Source organism: Poromitra crassiceps (assembly GCF_964638095.1).
Source record: "Poromitra crassiceps genome assembly, chromosome: 29".
Lineage (NCBI taxonomy): Eukaryota > Metazoa > Chordata > Actinopteri > Beryciformes > Melamphaidae > Poromitra > Poromitra crassiceps.
In genome coordinates this window covers 9443471-9460872 of record NC_139641.1, presented here as the reverse complement: position 1 = coordinate 9460872, position 17402 = coordinate 9443471, and the positions used below count along the sequence as shown (strand labels likewise).

Genomic DNA, 17402 nt, shown 5'->3' with positions numbered 1-17402 from the left:
GTGCACGCTGGAGAAGCCGCTAACTGGACAGGCTCCAGTACCGTGCAGAACTCAGCTGCCAGGGTTCTCACTCACACCAACGGACGTTGCACCAGGGACACGGCTGGTCACATAAACCCTATCTGAGTAATGACTGCTGAGTTCACTGCATGTGTGTCTGAAAAGAGCTTTACATTACACCCAACCCATCCATACAGTACTGACTACAGTTACCTACGGGATAAATGTCTATAAAATAAGATGTCTGCTCTAAGCAGGGCACTGATGCAGTTCAATAGGCTTTGTGATGTCTGACACAACATTTGCATGTCATCAATCATGCTATTATGGATTCATATCACGCCCTCAGGGGCATATGCTGTTTATATAGATTTAATATGAACTCCCTTCCCAGGAAATTAGCTCTAAATACATCAAGTGTCAGTTTGGAGCCACTCTATTTAAATAGTATGAGCGGTTTATCAACGGTTTGCTACTAGATGAGCAGGACTGCCTCACATATCGCAGGCCATAACTTCAATATTGCTTGCATGTGTGTATTAGGGGTGTCACGATACACTCAGTTCACGATACGATACGTATCACGATACTGGGTTCACGATAACGATACGATACGATACGATTTTAACAATATTTTTTTAAACTTGAATAATGACAATATATGACTGGAAAAGTAGTATTTTATTTGAAATGCACAAATACAAAACATGCTGTTGTGGGAAATTGTTATTACAATAACAACTAGAAAAAACATGAGATTGGAGATAAGGCTTATCTTGAAATAGAATGAGTTACACCGTCACTTAGATTTACTTTGAACTAAAAGGTTTCTCAGCAGTATAAATTCTCATTATGCATCTTCAGTTTTTCTTCAAACTCAAACAACAAGACTTTTCTTAGTCTATTTTTTATGCTTCAGTTTTTCCTGTCAAGTAAACAGTTTTGCCAGAAACTCAATTGAATGGTTTCTCTCCTGTATAACTTCTCATGTGTCTCTTCAGAGACTTGTTCAACTGAACTACTTTCCACACATTGAACTTCAACAAACAAAGACGTTTCTTAGTCTATTTAAAAAAAAAAAAAAAAAAAAAAAAAAAAATTGCGATATGAGATTTCATCTCAACGATACATATCGTGACGTTTTACTATCGCGAAATTTCGTGGGACGATATATTGTGACACCCCTAGTGTGTATGGTATCCTTTATTTAATCCTTATCCTGCTATGTTAGGCTGAGAAAGGAAATGTCAAGTCAGGTTTATTTGTATAGCCCTAATTCACAAGCATGTCTCAGAGGACTTCACAGAAAATATGTCTAGCTAATTCTAGCTGACACAACAGTAGCAATTACAGTAGTAAATATAGCCGCAAGCGGCGATAGCACGGGTTCGAGCCTTGCGCAAATTGAACAGCCTAATAGTCATTGAGGCAAATTTGTAGAGCACATTCAGGTGAACGTGTGGGAAAAAGTTGCTTGAAAATTGGAGAAATGGCGTGGGAGTTACAAACAGGTGTGAAGTCATGGCCAGTTTGGGTTAGACCACGCCCACTTTTAGCATCTGCAGCGCCCCCTTTTGCTCAAATGGCAAAATGGCATGTGAGAAATGCCATTCCAGATGAGGCTGAGAAGTTTGTAACCGATTATGTGAATGGACTTGATTTACTGCTATTACATGCTTAGACCATAGACCCCGCCCACTTTCACAAATGATGACAAAACTTCTGATATCTGCCAAGTTTCGCGATCATTGGACAAACAGGTGCGGAGTTACGGCCTTTTTTGTGTTAGGCCACGCCTGTTTCTGGCGCCCCCCTCTGGTCGAATTGCACAAAATTTGACACACATGGTCTGTGATGGTCTCCGAACATCTCCAGCAAGTAAAGGCGTATGTTACCTGGCTGTGTAAGTTAATATTAATAATAATAATAATAATAACTGCAACACAGCCTCTACGGAGAGGATTAGAGAAGTGTGGCAGGGGGAACTTGATGTTGATTTATCTGACATTATTTGGGAAAGGAGTCTGTCTGTAGTACAACTCTGCTCAGTTAATAGCAGACACCAGCTGATCCAGTTTAAAGTTGTTCACCGTCTGCACTATTCTAAGCATAAATTGCACAGGATCTACCCTTCTGTCTCACCACTGTGTGACAGGTGTCAGAGGGCACACTGTCCCATGCTTTCTGCTGCCCTTCACTGACAGGATTCTGGGCCAAAATATTTGACTGGTACTCTAAGGCCTACAAAATAACCCTTCAGCCGGAGGAAGAACTCGCCATCTTCGGCTGCTCGGAGTCCTCTCTGAACTTCCCTACAGCTGTGCAACAATCTCTGACACTGGGGACAACTGTTGCCAAAAAAACAAATTCTGAAGGAATGGAAGTCCTCCTCTTCATCTCCTTTTCAATTTGATGGACATGATCTGTGTTATACGGATGGAGAGGCTCAGGTTCCTGAGAACCCACTCACTAGAAAAACAACAACAACAATAATAATAATAATATCAACAATACTAGTACTACTACTACTACTAAAAACAACACAGCAATAAAAAAAGATATTTACTTAAAACTAACAATGCAATCATAAGTGATAATGCTTCTCTAAAAAGGTACGTCTTGAATACATTTAAAATAATCAACAGTGAAATATAAAAATGTTCATGCCTCAAGCTCCTAAAAGCACATTATGACAAGTTGTCACTGTGCTGCTAACGGAGCACACAGTCACACACTGAACACATTTGAATCATTCAAAGAAACACAAGGAGCTTTTAATTTGGTTTCTCTTGTTTTGCAATTTTGGAGCTGTTTTTAGAATCAGGCTTTTAGGCTTCAGGCAATTACTTGAAACAAAATTCAAATGTAATAAGCCCAGGTTAGTTGTATGCATTTCGTGTGTGTGTGTGTGTGTGTGTGTGTGTGTGTGGGGCGGGGGGGGGGGGGGGTTGTGTGTGTGTGTGTGTGTGTGTGTGTGTGTGTGTGTGTGTGTGTGTGCGCGTGCGTGTGTGTGCGTGTGTGTGTGTGCATGCATGCATGCGCAAAACCTTTACAGTCACCTCCAGAATTATTGGCACCCTTAATGAAAATGAGCAAAAATAAACAATACACAACAATTCCATTTGATTTGTAATGTGTGCTGGCCAAGTTTACTTGGCAAGTTTAATTGCTTATTTCCACCTTTTTTTCTCCCATTTCCTCAGAGGCTCCTATAGATGTATGGGGGACCAGTGGAGGTTTTGGTCATGTTTAATTGTGTGCCTGCCTGACTGTGCTGCTGACATGTTTCTTCCAGATACGTCGTAACGAGAAGCAGTGGAAGGCATGGTTCGATAAGGAGGCTCCAGAAGAGGAGGTGGTCCCTAACTCCTACGACCAGGCTCTGGACTGTCTGAGACGCCTGCTCCTCATACGCTCCTGGTGCCCCGACAGGACCATCGCACAGGTGACACAGCTTGTGTATTGTGTGTGTGTGTGTGTGTGCGTGTGTGTGTGTGTGTGTGTGTGTGCTTGCGTGTCCTAATTTGAATCACTAACAACATGTTTTCATCATGTAAGCAGTGTTGGGAAAGTTACTGAAAATTGGTAATTAGTTACAGTTACTAGTTACTTCTCTCAAAAGGTAATTTAATTACTTTAAAGTTACCAGTTACTTCAAAGTAATTAGTTACTAGGGAAAGTAACTTTTGCGTTACTTTTAAAAGTCCGCTTCGATTGTTATTAATGCACACATTATGTTAGTGTTGCTGTGCCACAGTGTGGCATTGAACCTTCGTTTATTGGGGAGGCTTATAGCCTATCAAGGTCATTAGCCTCTGGGGCTCTGGCTGCAGCTCTCTCCCCGGACCAGGTCTGAGCATCAGAAACTGGGTAATCCTCTGAAGTTGTCCGTTATTTTCATGTCCTAAAGTAACTAGTAACTAGCCCAGTTACTATTTTAGTAACTGTAACTGAGTTACTGAATTTGAAAAAGTAATTAGTTAGATTACTAGTTACTGAAAAAGGTAGTTAAGTTACAAGTTACTTAGTAACTAGTTACTCCCAACACTGCATGTAAGTAACGCAGATCCAATGTATGCAATGCCGCAATTACAAAGGAATGCATCTTGCTGCATGCCCCATAATGGTAAATGGTAAATGGCCTGCATTTATATAGCGCTTTTATCCAAAGCGCTTTACAGTCAGTAGGTACATTCACCCATTCACACACCGATGGCGGCAGGCTACCACGCAGGGTGCTGGCACACCATCAGGAGCAATTTGGGGTTCAGTATCTTGCCCAAGGACACTTCGACATGCAGACTGGAGGAGCCGGGAATCGAACCACCGACCTCTTTCATCCAAAGCGATTAGTGGACGACCCGCTCTACCTCCTGAGCTACAGCCGCCCCATATGATGATAATGATGTTGCATTATCCCAGTCTGACACATATGATTTACCATTTGTTTTGCTGCACTCATACATAGTCCAACAGTTATCCTGCTTGGCCCTCCTGCACACAAAAATCAGTTTCAACATGCATTTTTTTAAACTAAACCTACAATATTGAACACTTGTTCGCCCAGTAGTTTGGCATTTTTTCAACTATAAAGTAACTGACACATAATGCTCGTCTCCTTTCTACAACCCCCCGCTCTAGGCCCGTAAGTACATCATGGATGCTATGGGAGAGAAGTACATCGAAGGGGTGATTCTGGACTTGGAGAAGACCTGGGAGGAATCCGACCCCCGTACTCCCCTCATCTGCTTCCTGTCCATGGGTTCAGATCCGACCGACTCCATCATTGCACTGGGGAAAAGGCAGAAGATTGAGACCCGCTACGTCTCCATGGGACAGGGACAGGAGGTCCACGCCCGCAAGCTGCTGCAGCAGACCATGGCTAATGTGAGTCAGTTGGTGTCTGTGCTTGCTGTAGTAGTTTCTGCATTGGTTAATACATCAGCAGAAGAATCAGGGGGTACGGTGGTGCAGTGGTAAGCGCTGTCGCCTCACAGCTCGAAGGTCCTGGGTTCGATTCCCACCTGGGACGCTGTGAACGCAACGCTGAAGGAATGCGTGCCCGTCCGCATGTCCTCTAGTGCCCACCGCCCGGGTGGGGTCGTCAAAAGGGCCTTTCTGTGTGGAGTTTGCATGTTCTCCCCGTGCCTCCCGGGGGTTTCCTTCATATAGGAACCCCCTTCACCAAAACATGCAATATCTTGGTTGCTGATGTGGTTCCTCCTCTGGTCATTAACTCATTCTCTGCCAAAGACGTACTCGGACGTACTTTTAACAATGGCGTTCTGTGCCAAGGACGTACTCGGACGTACTTTCATGTTTTGCTTGTTTACATTAGATCAGACCCTTTCCCAGCCTGTGACATTGTTTCAAGTCAAACTGATGAAAGAAACCCGCTAAATCACGTTTAGTATTTATAGTATAGTCACCCATTTAGCAGTAAACAGAGTCCGAAACAGAGTCCGACGATCATGAGCGGCCATTTGTGCATTGAGCAGCATTTGCGGCCATTGAGCAGCTGCCTGTGATTCCTGTGTGCGTGTGTGTGAGACTCGAGAGAGAGAGAGAGAGAGAGAGAGAGAGAGAGAGAGAGAGAGAGAGAGAGAGAGAGAGAGAGAGAGAGAGAGAGAGAGAGAGAGAGAGAGAGAGAGCGAGCGAGAGAGAAAAAAACAAAAAAAAAACACGATTTTAGACGGACAAGCCCGTCTTTATTGTCACACGGTTACACATCAACACATGCACGGAGGGCCACAAACACACACATGCTGACGGTGGCCGGTGAAATTTGTCCTCTGCATTTAACCCATCCTGGCTTTGTCCTTTCCTCCGGGGGGCAGGCCAGGAGCAGTGGTCGCTTTCTCGTACAGCGCCCGGGGACCGACTTCGGATGTTGTCGTCACTAGAGAGAGAGAGAGAGAGAGAGAGAGAGAGAGAGAGAGAGAGAGAGAGAGAGAGCGAGCGAGCGAGCATAAGGGTTAATTTGGTCCGTCCAGTCTTGGACTATCTGGTAAATAAGTTCCAGGAAGTAAAAGTCAGTAAAAACTTTTTTTTTATTTTTTTTATTTTTTTTGGGAAAACAAATACTGTATATGTCTGATGTGTCACTGAGGCAAAAAATAAAAGGCTCAAAAGAGAGTTCTGCTTGAAACGGTGTCCTTCACTAAAAACCTCTTTTTATCATATTTCTGTCCAAAGGAGGGCATTTTTAGTGAAAACAAGCTAACTTCCACTGCTTGTAACTAAACAAGGAAACATGGTAGAGTTTCAGTTTTTTACAAGGGGTAAGAAGAGAGTCTCTGCTTTATTGTGAGATATGTTGTGTAATTTTATTCCTAGCACAGAATATTCTGTGGGTCCTGGAAGATCAGGAAATATGCTCAAAATCCTGGCACTGGGAGCACACAGACCGAAATGACCCTGGCAGAGAATGAGTTAAGGGCGCCTGTTCAGAGAACTCATTGGAACTCATTGGAATAGCGTGATCCTCCCACGTGCTATGTCCTACCGGTGAAGCTTCCCCTGTCAGGTGAAAAGAAGCTGCTTCCTCTGTCAGGTGAAAAGAAGTGGCTGGCTAACTGCCCATGTCTCGGAGGAAGCATGGAGCCAGTTTTCGGCTCTCCCCAGATCGGCAGAGGGTGGAGCAGCAACCAAGATAAATAAATTAAAATTAGCACTAATGGGGGATAAAAATGGGATAAAAAAATCGGGGGGGGGGGGGGGGGGGGATAAAGAATAAAATGCCTTCTTTACCTTGCTGATCAGATATTATCCCTTAGGGAAAGACAGACCTTTACAGAATTTAAATGACAGTCAGTTCCTACAACATGATTTCATTGGAGACGATGATTTTGTCATTGACGTTATTGGCATGATGAATTGTCCCCAGGGTGGCTGGGCCCTGCTCCAGAACTGCCACCTGGGCCTGGACTTCATGGACGAGCTAATGGACACAGTGACGGAGACGGACGTCGTCCACGACAGCTTCCGTCTTTGGATCACCACAGAGGTCCACCGTCACTTCCCCATCACACTCCTGCAGATGTCCATCAAGTTCACCAACGAACCACCGCAGGGCCTGAAGGCAGGGCTGAAGAGGACCTACGGAGGTGGGGCCACTCTTTTTCAGCTGTGTTGTTAAAATTGCTTAAAGTCCCTGGAAACCAGAAATATTTTTTTATTATTTAGCATTTTGAGTTCATCACATCACAGGAACCTATGTTAATAAGCCACCAGCCAAATTTGAATGATGATGAACGTCGCAAAGTATATAAATTTAGGTTTGACAGTCATGGCAAAAGTCATGAGAATTAATTCGATTTTAGAGTGTATTTTCTCCCGCGGACTGTGTGGGCGTGTCCCGTCTGCAGCAGGTCTCCTCCTCCGAGAGAGCGAGAGAGAGAAACGGAGAGAGAGAGAGAAGGAAAGAGAGCTGGGGTGTGTGTGTGTGTGTGTGTGTGTGTGTGTGTGTGTGTGTGTGTGTGTTCGCGTGTTCGCGCATTGCTCGGCGCATAGCCTACTGACAGAGAGGAAGAGATCTCTGCCGCTGCAAGTGCACAGCGCTACTGTGTGTGTGTGTGTGTGTGTGTGTGTGATTCGATTAAATCTTATGACGTGATAAGATCATGCATGTTAGCACCGCACACCGCTCTCTTCAATGAGGAAGTGGAAATCCAGACCTTGTAGAAAAGTGTCGATTTTTGGGGTTTGGGTTGAAAGTAATGTCAACTACTTTCTGGCACACAATTACTCACATAAGACCCTAAATCTAATAGTTAGAAGGTTTTTGTGGATTTTGGTTTCCAGGGACTTTAAACCCAAATCTGTAAAAAAAAAAAAAATCAAACCAAAAGTTGCTGCAATAATTTATGAGACATCATTGAGCATGGGCATCATATAAGTGACATCATAATGTTCTAAGCCCGTACACACTCTAAACGTTCAACATTTGGATAAGCACTTAGCCAAAACCACAGTGTTTATTACAGGTTACAGATCTAGAAAGACTTGACACACAGTAACAACTAACGCAGTAACAAGGAGCACAGTACACATGAACAAGGAACAAACAAGACATATTGGCAATTTGAGGCTTTATTCATTGAACACAGTCAGGAGCCTCAGTAGCTGGGGGGGGCATGGTGGCTCAGTGGTAGAGCTGTCGCCTCACAGCTAGAAGGTCCTGGGTTCGATTCTCACCTGGGACGCTGTGAGCGCTGAAGGAATGCGTGCCCGTCCGCATGTCCTCGAGTGCCCACCGCCCGGGTGGGGTCGTCAAAAGGGCCTTTCTGTGTGGAGTTTACATGTTCTCCCCGTGCCCCCTGGGGGTTTCCTTCATATAGGAACCCCTCACCAAAACATGCAATATCCTGGTTGCTAATGTGGTCCCTCCTCTGGTCGTTAAGGGTGCCTGTTCGGAGGGAGGGGAACTGGTTGGAATAGCGTGAACCTCCCACGTGCTAGGTCCTACCGGTGAAGCTTCCTCTGTCAGGTGAAAAGAAGCGGCTGGCTAACTGCCCATGTCTCGGAGGAAGCATGGAGCCAGTTTCGGCTCTCCCCAGATCGGCAGAGGGTGGAGTAGCAACCAGGATAAATAAATTAAATTAGCACTAATAGGGGATAAAAATGGGATAAAAAATTGTTAAAAATATATATATATAAAAAAAAAGGAGCCTCAGTAATGGATGGAAGAACCATACGCAGACACAACAGCATGGCACCTTCTCCTCATGCTGCTCGCCAGCCTGGTCACGTTTTTGCTTTGGCGAGCCCATATATCTCCACAATGTAGGACCTAAACTACATCCTCCAAGATGACAACCCTCGCCCCCCACAGAGCCAGGGTTATCACAGACTACCTCCACAATGTGGGAGTAGAGAGAGTGGAATGGCCTCCTGCCAACAGTCCAGATCTCAACCCAATTCAACACTTGTGTGGGATCAGATCGTACATTGCTAGAGTGTCCAACACAACAACCACGCTGGCTGACCTGCAACACATCCTGGTTGAGGAATGGCATGCCATCCCAGAGCAACGTGTGACCAGGCTGGTGACCAGTATGAGGAGGAGCCAGGCTGTTGTGTCTGCATAATGGTTGATGCAACATGTGTAAACAACTCATCTGCTGACACACACACACACACACACACACACACACACACACACACACATACACACACACACACACACACACACACACACACACACACACACACACACACACACACACACACACACACAGTGTTGGGCAAGTTACTTTCAAAACGTAATATACTACATATTACTAGTTACTTTCATTTGAAAGTAATACGTTACTTTACAATATTACTGTCTGTGTAGAGTAACTCATTACTTATTACACTACTTTTGCATTACTTTCACCAAAATAACTGCAGTAGCAGAATGACATCGCCGCCCCGGAACCATCCCGAAAAATAATTTAAACCGTCTTGAAGTCAGTGTAAACCATCCAAAATTCTAAATGTTATCCTTTTCCTTTGTTATTGTCATCTATAGTGGTTATTTGCATAAAAACAGTTTGATTATAAAATGACTTAAATATGTGCTTTGATTAAAAAAGTAACTACATGGTGGTGGTTACTAAGTAACCACCACTCCCCCCCTCCGCCCCCCCACCACCCATCTCCCCCCCACCTCCCCTCCCCCCCCTCCCCCCCACCCCTCAGCACCCCCTCCCATCCCCACCTAACCACCAACCCCCCCCACCTCCCCCCCCCCACAGACCCAGACCGCCCTCTCACCATCACTGAGGAGGAGGTGCGCCGGTCGTTCCTGCGTATCAACCCTCGCAAGGCGGCCGGCCCGGACGGCATCCCCGGGCGGGTCCTCAAGGCCTGCGCCCACCAGCTGGCAGGCGTATACACAGACATTTTCAACCAGTCTCTCTCCCTCCGACGAGTTCCCTCCTGCTTCAAAGCAGCGACAATCATCCCCATTCCCAAGCAGCAGAAAGCGACCAGCCTCAACGACTGGCGCCCAATAGCCCTCACACCAATAGCCAGCAAGTGCTTTGAAAAGCTGGTCATATCAAAGATCCGCCCCACACTCCCCCCGGACCACGACCCGCTACAATTCGCATACCGGCCCAACAGGAGCACAGCGGATGCAGTAGCACACGTGCTCCACACCGCCCTGTCCCACCTGGAGGGGAAGGACACTTACGTAAGAATGCTGTTCGTGGACTACAGCTCAGCATTCAACACCATAGTACCCTCCAGGCTGGTATGCAAGCTCAAGGACCTGGGACTTAACACAGCAATGTGCGACTGGATCCTGGATTTCCTGACAGACCGCCGCCAGGTGGTGAGGGTGGGCAACCTCACCTCCTCCCCACTGACCATCAGCATAGGAGCGCCCCAGGGGTGCGTCTCCAGCCCCTTCTGGTATGACCTCTACACCCACGACTACGTGGCGACTCAAACCTCTAACACCATCGTGAAGTTTGCAGACGACACAGCAGTCGTGGGGCTGATCTCGGGGAGCGACGAGACGGCCTACAGAGAGGAGGTGGGGGCCCTGGAACAATGGTGCCAGGACAACCACCTCTCTCTGAACGTCTCCAAGACCAAGGAGATCATTGTAGACTACAGGAGGGGGGGGGGCGCACACCCCCCAATCACCATCAACGGCACAGTGGTGGAAAGGGTGGACAGCTTCAAGTACCTGGGAGTCAATATCCACCAGGACCTGACATGGGCCGGCCACACCGCCACTGTCGTCAAAAAGGCCCAACAGCGAATACACGGACTCAAGCGCCTGAAGAAATTCGGGCTAAGGAAAGAAATCCTCAGGGACTTCTACAGAGGCACCATTGAAAGCCTGCTGACTGGCGGCTTCACCACCTGGTACGGGAACTGTACCACCATGGACCGCAGGGCGCTACGGAGAGTGAGACGCGCGGCACAGCACGTAACAGAATGTGAGTTGCCAGATCTGCATGAACTGTATAAACAGCGGTGCCTCAGGAGGTCCCTGAAGATCATCAAAGACACAAACCATCCCCACAACAGCCTGTTCTCCCTGCTACCCTCAGGGAGAAGATACAGGGTTCCGAAAGCACGCACAAATCGCTTGAGGAACAGTTTCTTCCCGCAGGCCACGAGACTCCTTAACATACACAAATAGTGTAGTAGCCGCACTGTACCGTACTGTAGCTGCTACCACTACGTATGTCTAACGTTTAATTGTATGTTTAATAAGGAATATGCTATTTGCACCTGTATGTCAAATACGCCGAATTTAAAATGCAGAGTTTAATTGTATGTTTAATAAGGAATATGTTATTTGCACCTGTATGTCAAATACGCAGAATTTAAAATGTTTAAGCACGTCTAAAGTATGCACCCGACACGTGCACCTATGTGCAGTGAATATGCCACTGTCTCTGACTTGTCTTATCACTATACTGCCTTATGCTTGTTGTGTCTCTTGTTGTTTTTGCACCCATATGCCCTGTTATATTTGTTATATTTGTACTATTTGCACTATGTTGTAAACGGAGTCCACAGCACAAGAATTTCACACGTGATACTTGTACCATGGAGTGACAATAAAAATCTTGAATCTTGAATCTTGAATCTTGAATACATTTGTAACTTGAGTTACTTGACAAAGTAACTGGTATAATATTACTGAAATCATATAAGTAATAAGTTATATTACTGAGTTACTGCTAAAAGTAATACATTACGTAATTATGTAATATGTTACTTTTGTAATGAGTTACCCCCAACAGTGACACACACACACACACACACACACACACACACACACACACACACACACACACACACACACACACACACACACACATACACAGAGAAAGAGAGAGACCTTCAATCAATCACATAATCAATGACCAGGGGGGGGGGGGGGGGGGGGGGTGTCATCAAGAGCAAAGATGATAAAGGACTATCTTTGCCTCTTCTGCATTTTCCCAACTTCAAAAGCCTCTGAAAAGGTTTTTGGAAGCTTAAACACATTTTATTTTGACCTCAAGCGAAGGAGAAAGAGGAGAATACTGTAAATTGTGTAAAGCAGCTGTCTTTGCGGGGCCATATGGATGAGGCATATGTGTGGTTCCTGAAGGGCAACAGACTCTGAAAATACTGCCAGTTTTCCTACAATCCTTTCCTACAATTTCTACCTGCAGGTATCACAATACATAAGTGTGAACCACTCAGTACACACCTGTGCTGTATTTTCATTTGTGGAAACCAAACAATACTGCGACATGTCGTTTCAGCAGTCTACACTATGTGGATTCATGTAAATCCACTGCACATTTTAATGCCTATTTAACTTAGCCTGTAAATTTCATGTACATTCAATGTAAACTCTTATTTAACTCTGACTGTAAATTCATGTAAATCCACTGCCTATTTAACGCCTATTTAACTCAGTCTGTAAATCTCATGTAAATCCAACGTAAATTCGTATTTATCATCCACAGAACACTTCACCACTCATGTACATATTGTATATATTTACTGATTTGATTGCACTTGCAACTTTGTGATTGTCTTTAGTTATCTTCCTACTTCTTATCTCTGTATATTGATGTGACCGCTACGCTGCATACAGACACTAAGACAAATTCCTCGTATGTAACTTGCATACTGTGGCAATAAAAGTGATTCTGATTCTGATTTGACTCTGCTCTGAATCACTAGTGTAGCTCAGCACAAAAGCAAGGTAAGACAGACAACCAGGGATGTTGTCTGTAGCTCGACGGCGGAGGATGTGAACAGATATCCTTCAGATGTTTTCCAGAAATGGAACCTTCCAGAAATCCAATGTTTTGATTTAGATTGTGTGATATTAATTAAAAGGTGATATGAAATACATCACCATCGTCTTAGCCTCCGGAGCCTGAAAACGTCATTACAGTGCAGTTATAGATTTCCCTGGAGAGTGCGTCTTGAATTATTTTTTATATATATTATATTATTATATGAATTATGCACAAAAGTAATCAAAATGTTCAAACCAAAAAGCACGCACACTATGCATGTGTAAGCTCACGTCATGGAAGTCACTCCCATGTTCACCCATGTTTTCCACACCAGGTATCAACCAGGACCTTCTGGATGTCAGCAACATGGTGCAGTGGAAGCCGATGCTGTACGGGGTGGCGTTCCTCCACAGCACCGTGCAAGAGAGGAGGAAGTACGGGCCTCTGGGATGGAACATCCCCTACGAGTTCAACCAGGCCGACTTCAACGCCACGGTGCAGTTTGTCCAGAATCATCTGGACGATGTGGACATTAAGAAGGTAGGAGAATCGGTGAAGGACTTACCAGTGTTTTACTGGTGGAAACATTGATGGTGGAAACGCAGCGTGTTGTGGTTTCAAATCGGACTCGCGCGTCTCACTGTCTCTCCATTACACATCTTCACTTTCTCATAAAGCAGAAATGTCATGAACATAATCTTAAAATGAATGAATGAATGAATATGATAGCAAATTGTCGACTTCCTGAAAGTCCACAATATAACTGACCAAAAAAGTAAGGCTAAAGCTGTGTTCACACCGAGATATTTATTTTTCTCTCTGTCGCTCGATTCAACCCTTTGGAATCACTCTGTCGCTCTGTTTAAATCGCTCGTCAACAGGCACAATAATTGACGGACATCTGGGGGCTATAACGTTACGCAATGTCATGCTGTTTGTCCACTACGAGCCACCGTAGTTGCTAAGCCTATCAGCGTGCTCCTAACGCGAGCTCTATACCGGTAGTACAGACTTCACTTCATGTCAGCTGTCAGCCTGTCAATCAGCTGTCAATGCGGTTTGTTGCCACACAATAAACCAGCGGTTTGTTCCAAGCCAGTGTGATCCTTGACTCACTCTCAACACGGCAGCCAATCAGCATTGAACAGCGAGCGACTGATGCCAGCGTAATTTCGCTCGAGTTGGGATATTTCATCTCGGGCGACGAGCGAATTTTCTCCCTATCGCTCTGTCTCTGTCGCTCGGAGGCCCAGCGATTTTTCTCCCGGGCGAATATACGCTCAATCACTCGTTTGCATTGACTTTACAAGGCACATAGTAACCTTCTTCCCAACTGCATTCAGAAATTGTTTTCACCCCGAGTCAGTCGGTACGAACTAAGGGGAACCTGCATGTTCAAACAAATGAAAGTAAGAACAAACTTTAAAAGTAGATGCATCTCTGTCAAAGGTGTACAACTATGGAATAGTCTCTGCGATGAGTTAAAATTGTGTAATTCTATATGTAAATTAAAAAAAATGTTTAAACTAAGACTACATAACAAATACAAAACCCTAGTACAATCATGTACTTAAAAGCTATCATTATTATTATTATTATTTCTAAGATCTATTGAAAACTTTCCTTCTCGCTGTCAACTGATTCTTGCAACTATCTTATTTTTTGTTTTTGAATTTTGATGTAATAAAATGTAAAAAAGGGTAGGCATTTATAAGCTGCGGCTTCAGCCTACACCTTTTCGGTCTCCTATATGTAAACGCACATTATTACTGTAATGCATTCATGTGAAACTGAAAAATTGACCGAAATAAATTATTTACTTACTTACTTACTATGTAAACTCGATGCCAGTGAAAAACTTTAATAGGTCGGTGTGAACGCAGCTTTCCTCTTACTCCTAACCAATTTTCCTTGACCTCGATGGAAACGTCATGAGGTCAAGGAAAGCTGTGAAGGAGAATTCATAAGGACTTAGGAAAAGACAACCCTAATCCCACTGCACGTACAGTACGTACGCTGGGCTCAAAACGCCACTGAGTGACTGAAACACCAGCTAGCCTGCTCAATGGTGAAATATGTTGTTTGGTTGCTGAGAAAGGTGTTTTTACACCTTAGCAAGCTAATTAAGCTAATCGTCCGATTAGCTTGCTGCAAGGGATTGTGGGACGGCATCATTGGCTTTCCGTTTATACGGACCAGTTTATCCTATGCTAAAGGAGCTAAGTCAGTTTAGTTCATTTAAATGGGTTATTTACTTCTGGGTCATTTTACTCAGTTAGGAACCTTCCTAAGCAAAACATATTATCCGGCCGCAGCCCTTAGTTTTCTATCCTACCAGCTAGTTAATTGCAGTTAATTACATTCACCTAGCAGCCCAGGTATAAATCAGTCCCTGATTAGATTTCTAGGTAACTCTTTATTTGACAGGTCCCTAACAATGTATCAACTATGTGTAACTAACTAACTATTTGGAACCAATGTAATTACACAGTAATTACAGTTAGTTATACAATAACATTACATTCTGTCATACAAAAAGAAGTGCCATCTTCATTGCATCAACAGCTATTTGTATGGCCGTATTGTACCGTAGGGGTACGGTGGCGCAGTCGGTAGCGCTGTCGCCTCACAGCTAGAAGGTCCTGAGTTCGAATCTCGCCTGGGACGCTGTGGGCGCTGGAGTTGTGACCCCCCCATATCTTCAGTGCCTACTGCCCAGGTGGGCTATCTCATTGAAAGGGCCTTTCTGTGTGGAGTTTGCATGTTCTCCCCGTACCCCCCAGGGGGTTCCTCCGTACATAACCCCCCACTAAAACCATGCAGAAGATCGTCATCCGACCAGTGACGACAACATCTGAAGTTGGTCCAATGATGGTCCAATGAAGGTCCCCGGGCGCTGGAAAGAAAAAGCGACCACTGCTCCTGGCCTGCCGCCCGGAGGAAAGGACAAGCCTGGATGGGTCAAATGCAGAGGACATATTTCACCGGCCACCGTCAGCATGAGTGTGTGTTGTGGCCGCATGCATGTGTTGTAGTGTGTTCGTGTGACAATAAAGACAGGCTGCCGTCTGAAATCGTGTTTTTTTTTTTTTTTTTTTTTTACCCGTTTTCCAATGAATCCAGGAACAACACAGAAAAGTGTCCACATCCAACTTTCATGAATGTGCACATCAGCCGTGTTTGATATTATTTCTAATCTGCTCACAGGGTACTTCCTGTATGTCACAGAATACACATCATGTACTTCCTGTATGTCACAGAATACACATCATGTACTTCCTGTATGTCACAGAATACACATCATGTACTTCCTGTATGTCACAGAATACACATCATGTACTTCCTGTATGTCACAGAATACACATCATGTACTTCCTGTATGTCACAGAATACACATCATGTACTTCCTGTATGTCACAGAATACACATCATGTACTTCCTGTATGTCACAGAATACACATCATGTACTTCCTGTATGTCACAGAATACACATCATGTACTTCCTGTATGTCACAGAATACACATCATGTACTTCCTGTATGTCACAGAATACACCGGGTACTTCCTGTATGTCACAGAATACACATCATGTACTTCCTGTATGTCACAGAATACACATCATGTACTTCCTGTATGTCACAGAATACACATCATGTACTTACTGTATGTCACAGAATACACATCATGTACTTACTGTATGTCACAGAATACACATCATGTACTTCCTGTATGTCACAGAATACACAGGGTACTTCCTGTATGTCACAGAATACACATCATGTACTTCCTGTATGTCACAGAATACACAGGGTACTTCCTGTATGTCACAGAATACACATCATGTACTTCCTGTGTGTCACAGAATACACATCATGTACTTCCTGTATGTCACAGAATACACATCATGTACTTCCTGTATGTCACAGAATACACATCATGTACTTCCTGTATGTCACAGAATACACGTCATGTACTTCCTGTATGTCGCAGAATACACAGGGTACTTCCTGTATGTCACAGAATACACATCATGTACTTCCTGTATGTCACAGAATACACATCATGTACTTCCTGTATGTCACAGAATACACATCATGTACTTCCTGTATGTCACAGAATACACATCATGTACTTCCTGTATGTCACAGAATACACATCATGTACTTCCTGTATGTCACAGAATACACATCATGTACTTCCTGTATGTCACAGAATACACGTCATGTACTTCCTGTGTGTCACAGAATACACGTCATGTACTTCCTGTGTGTCACAGAATACACGTCATGTACTTCCTGTATGTCACAGAATACACATCATGTACTTCCTGTATGTCACAGAATACACATCATGTACTTCCTGTGTGTCACAGAATACACATCATGTACTTCCTGTATGTCACAGAATACACATCATGTACTTCCTGTGTGTCACAGAATACACATCATGTACTTCCTGTATGTCACAGAATACACATCATGTACTTCCTGTATGTCACAGAATACACAGGGTACTTCCTGTATGTCACAGAATACACGTCATGTACTTCCTGTATGTCACAGAATACACATCATGTACTTCCTGTATGTCACAGAATACACATCATGTACTTCCTGTATGTCACAGAATACACATCATGTACTTCCTGTA

The 17402-nt window shown here is 44.3% G+C and overlaps 1 protein-coding gene across 1 annotated transcript in view; it reads left to right on the top strand.

The window, feature by feature from the left end:
* The window catches only part of LOC310800169 (dynein axonemal heavy chain 5-like), a gene marked incomplete at both ends in the record, with an annotated part of 678223 nt that overhangs the window by 623968 nt on the left and 36853 nt on the right, over positions 1-17402 (top strand). The window contains 4 exons of the mRNA XM_083662754.1: positions 3296-3445; positions 4642-4887; positions 6887-7106; positions 13087-13292. Of these exons, the coding sequence (XP_083518880.1) occupies positions 3296-3445; positions 4642-4887; positions 6887-7106; positions 13087-13292 (822 nt within the window). The remainder of the gene's footprint in view (positions 1-3295; positions 3446-4641; positions 4888-6886; positions 7107-13086; positions 13293-17402) is intronic.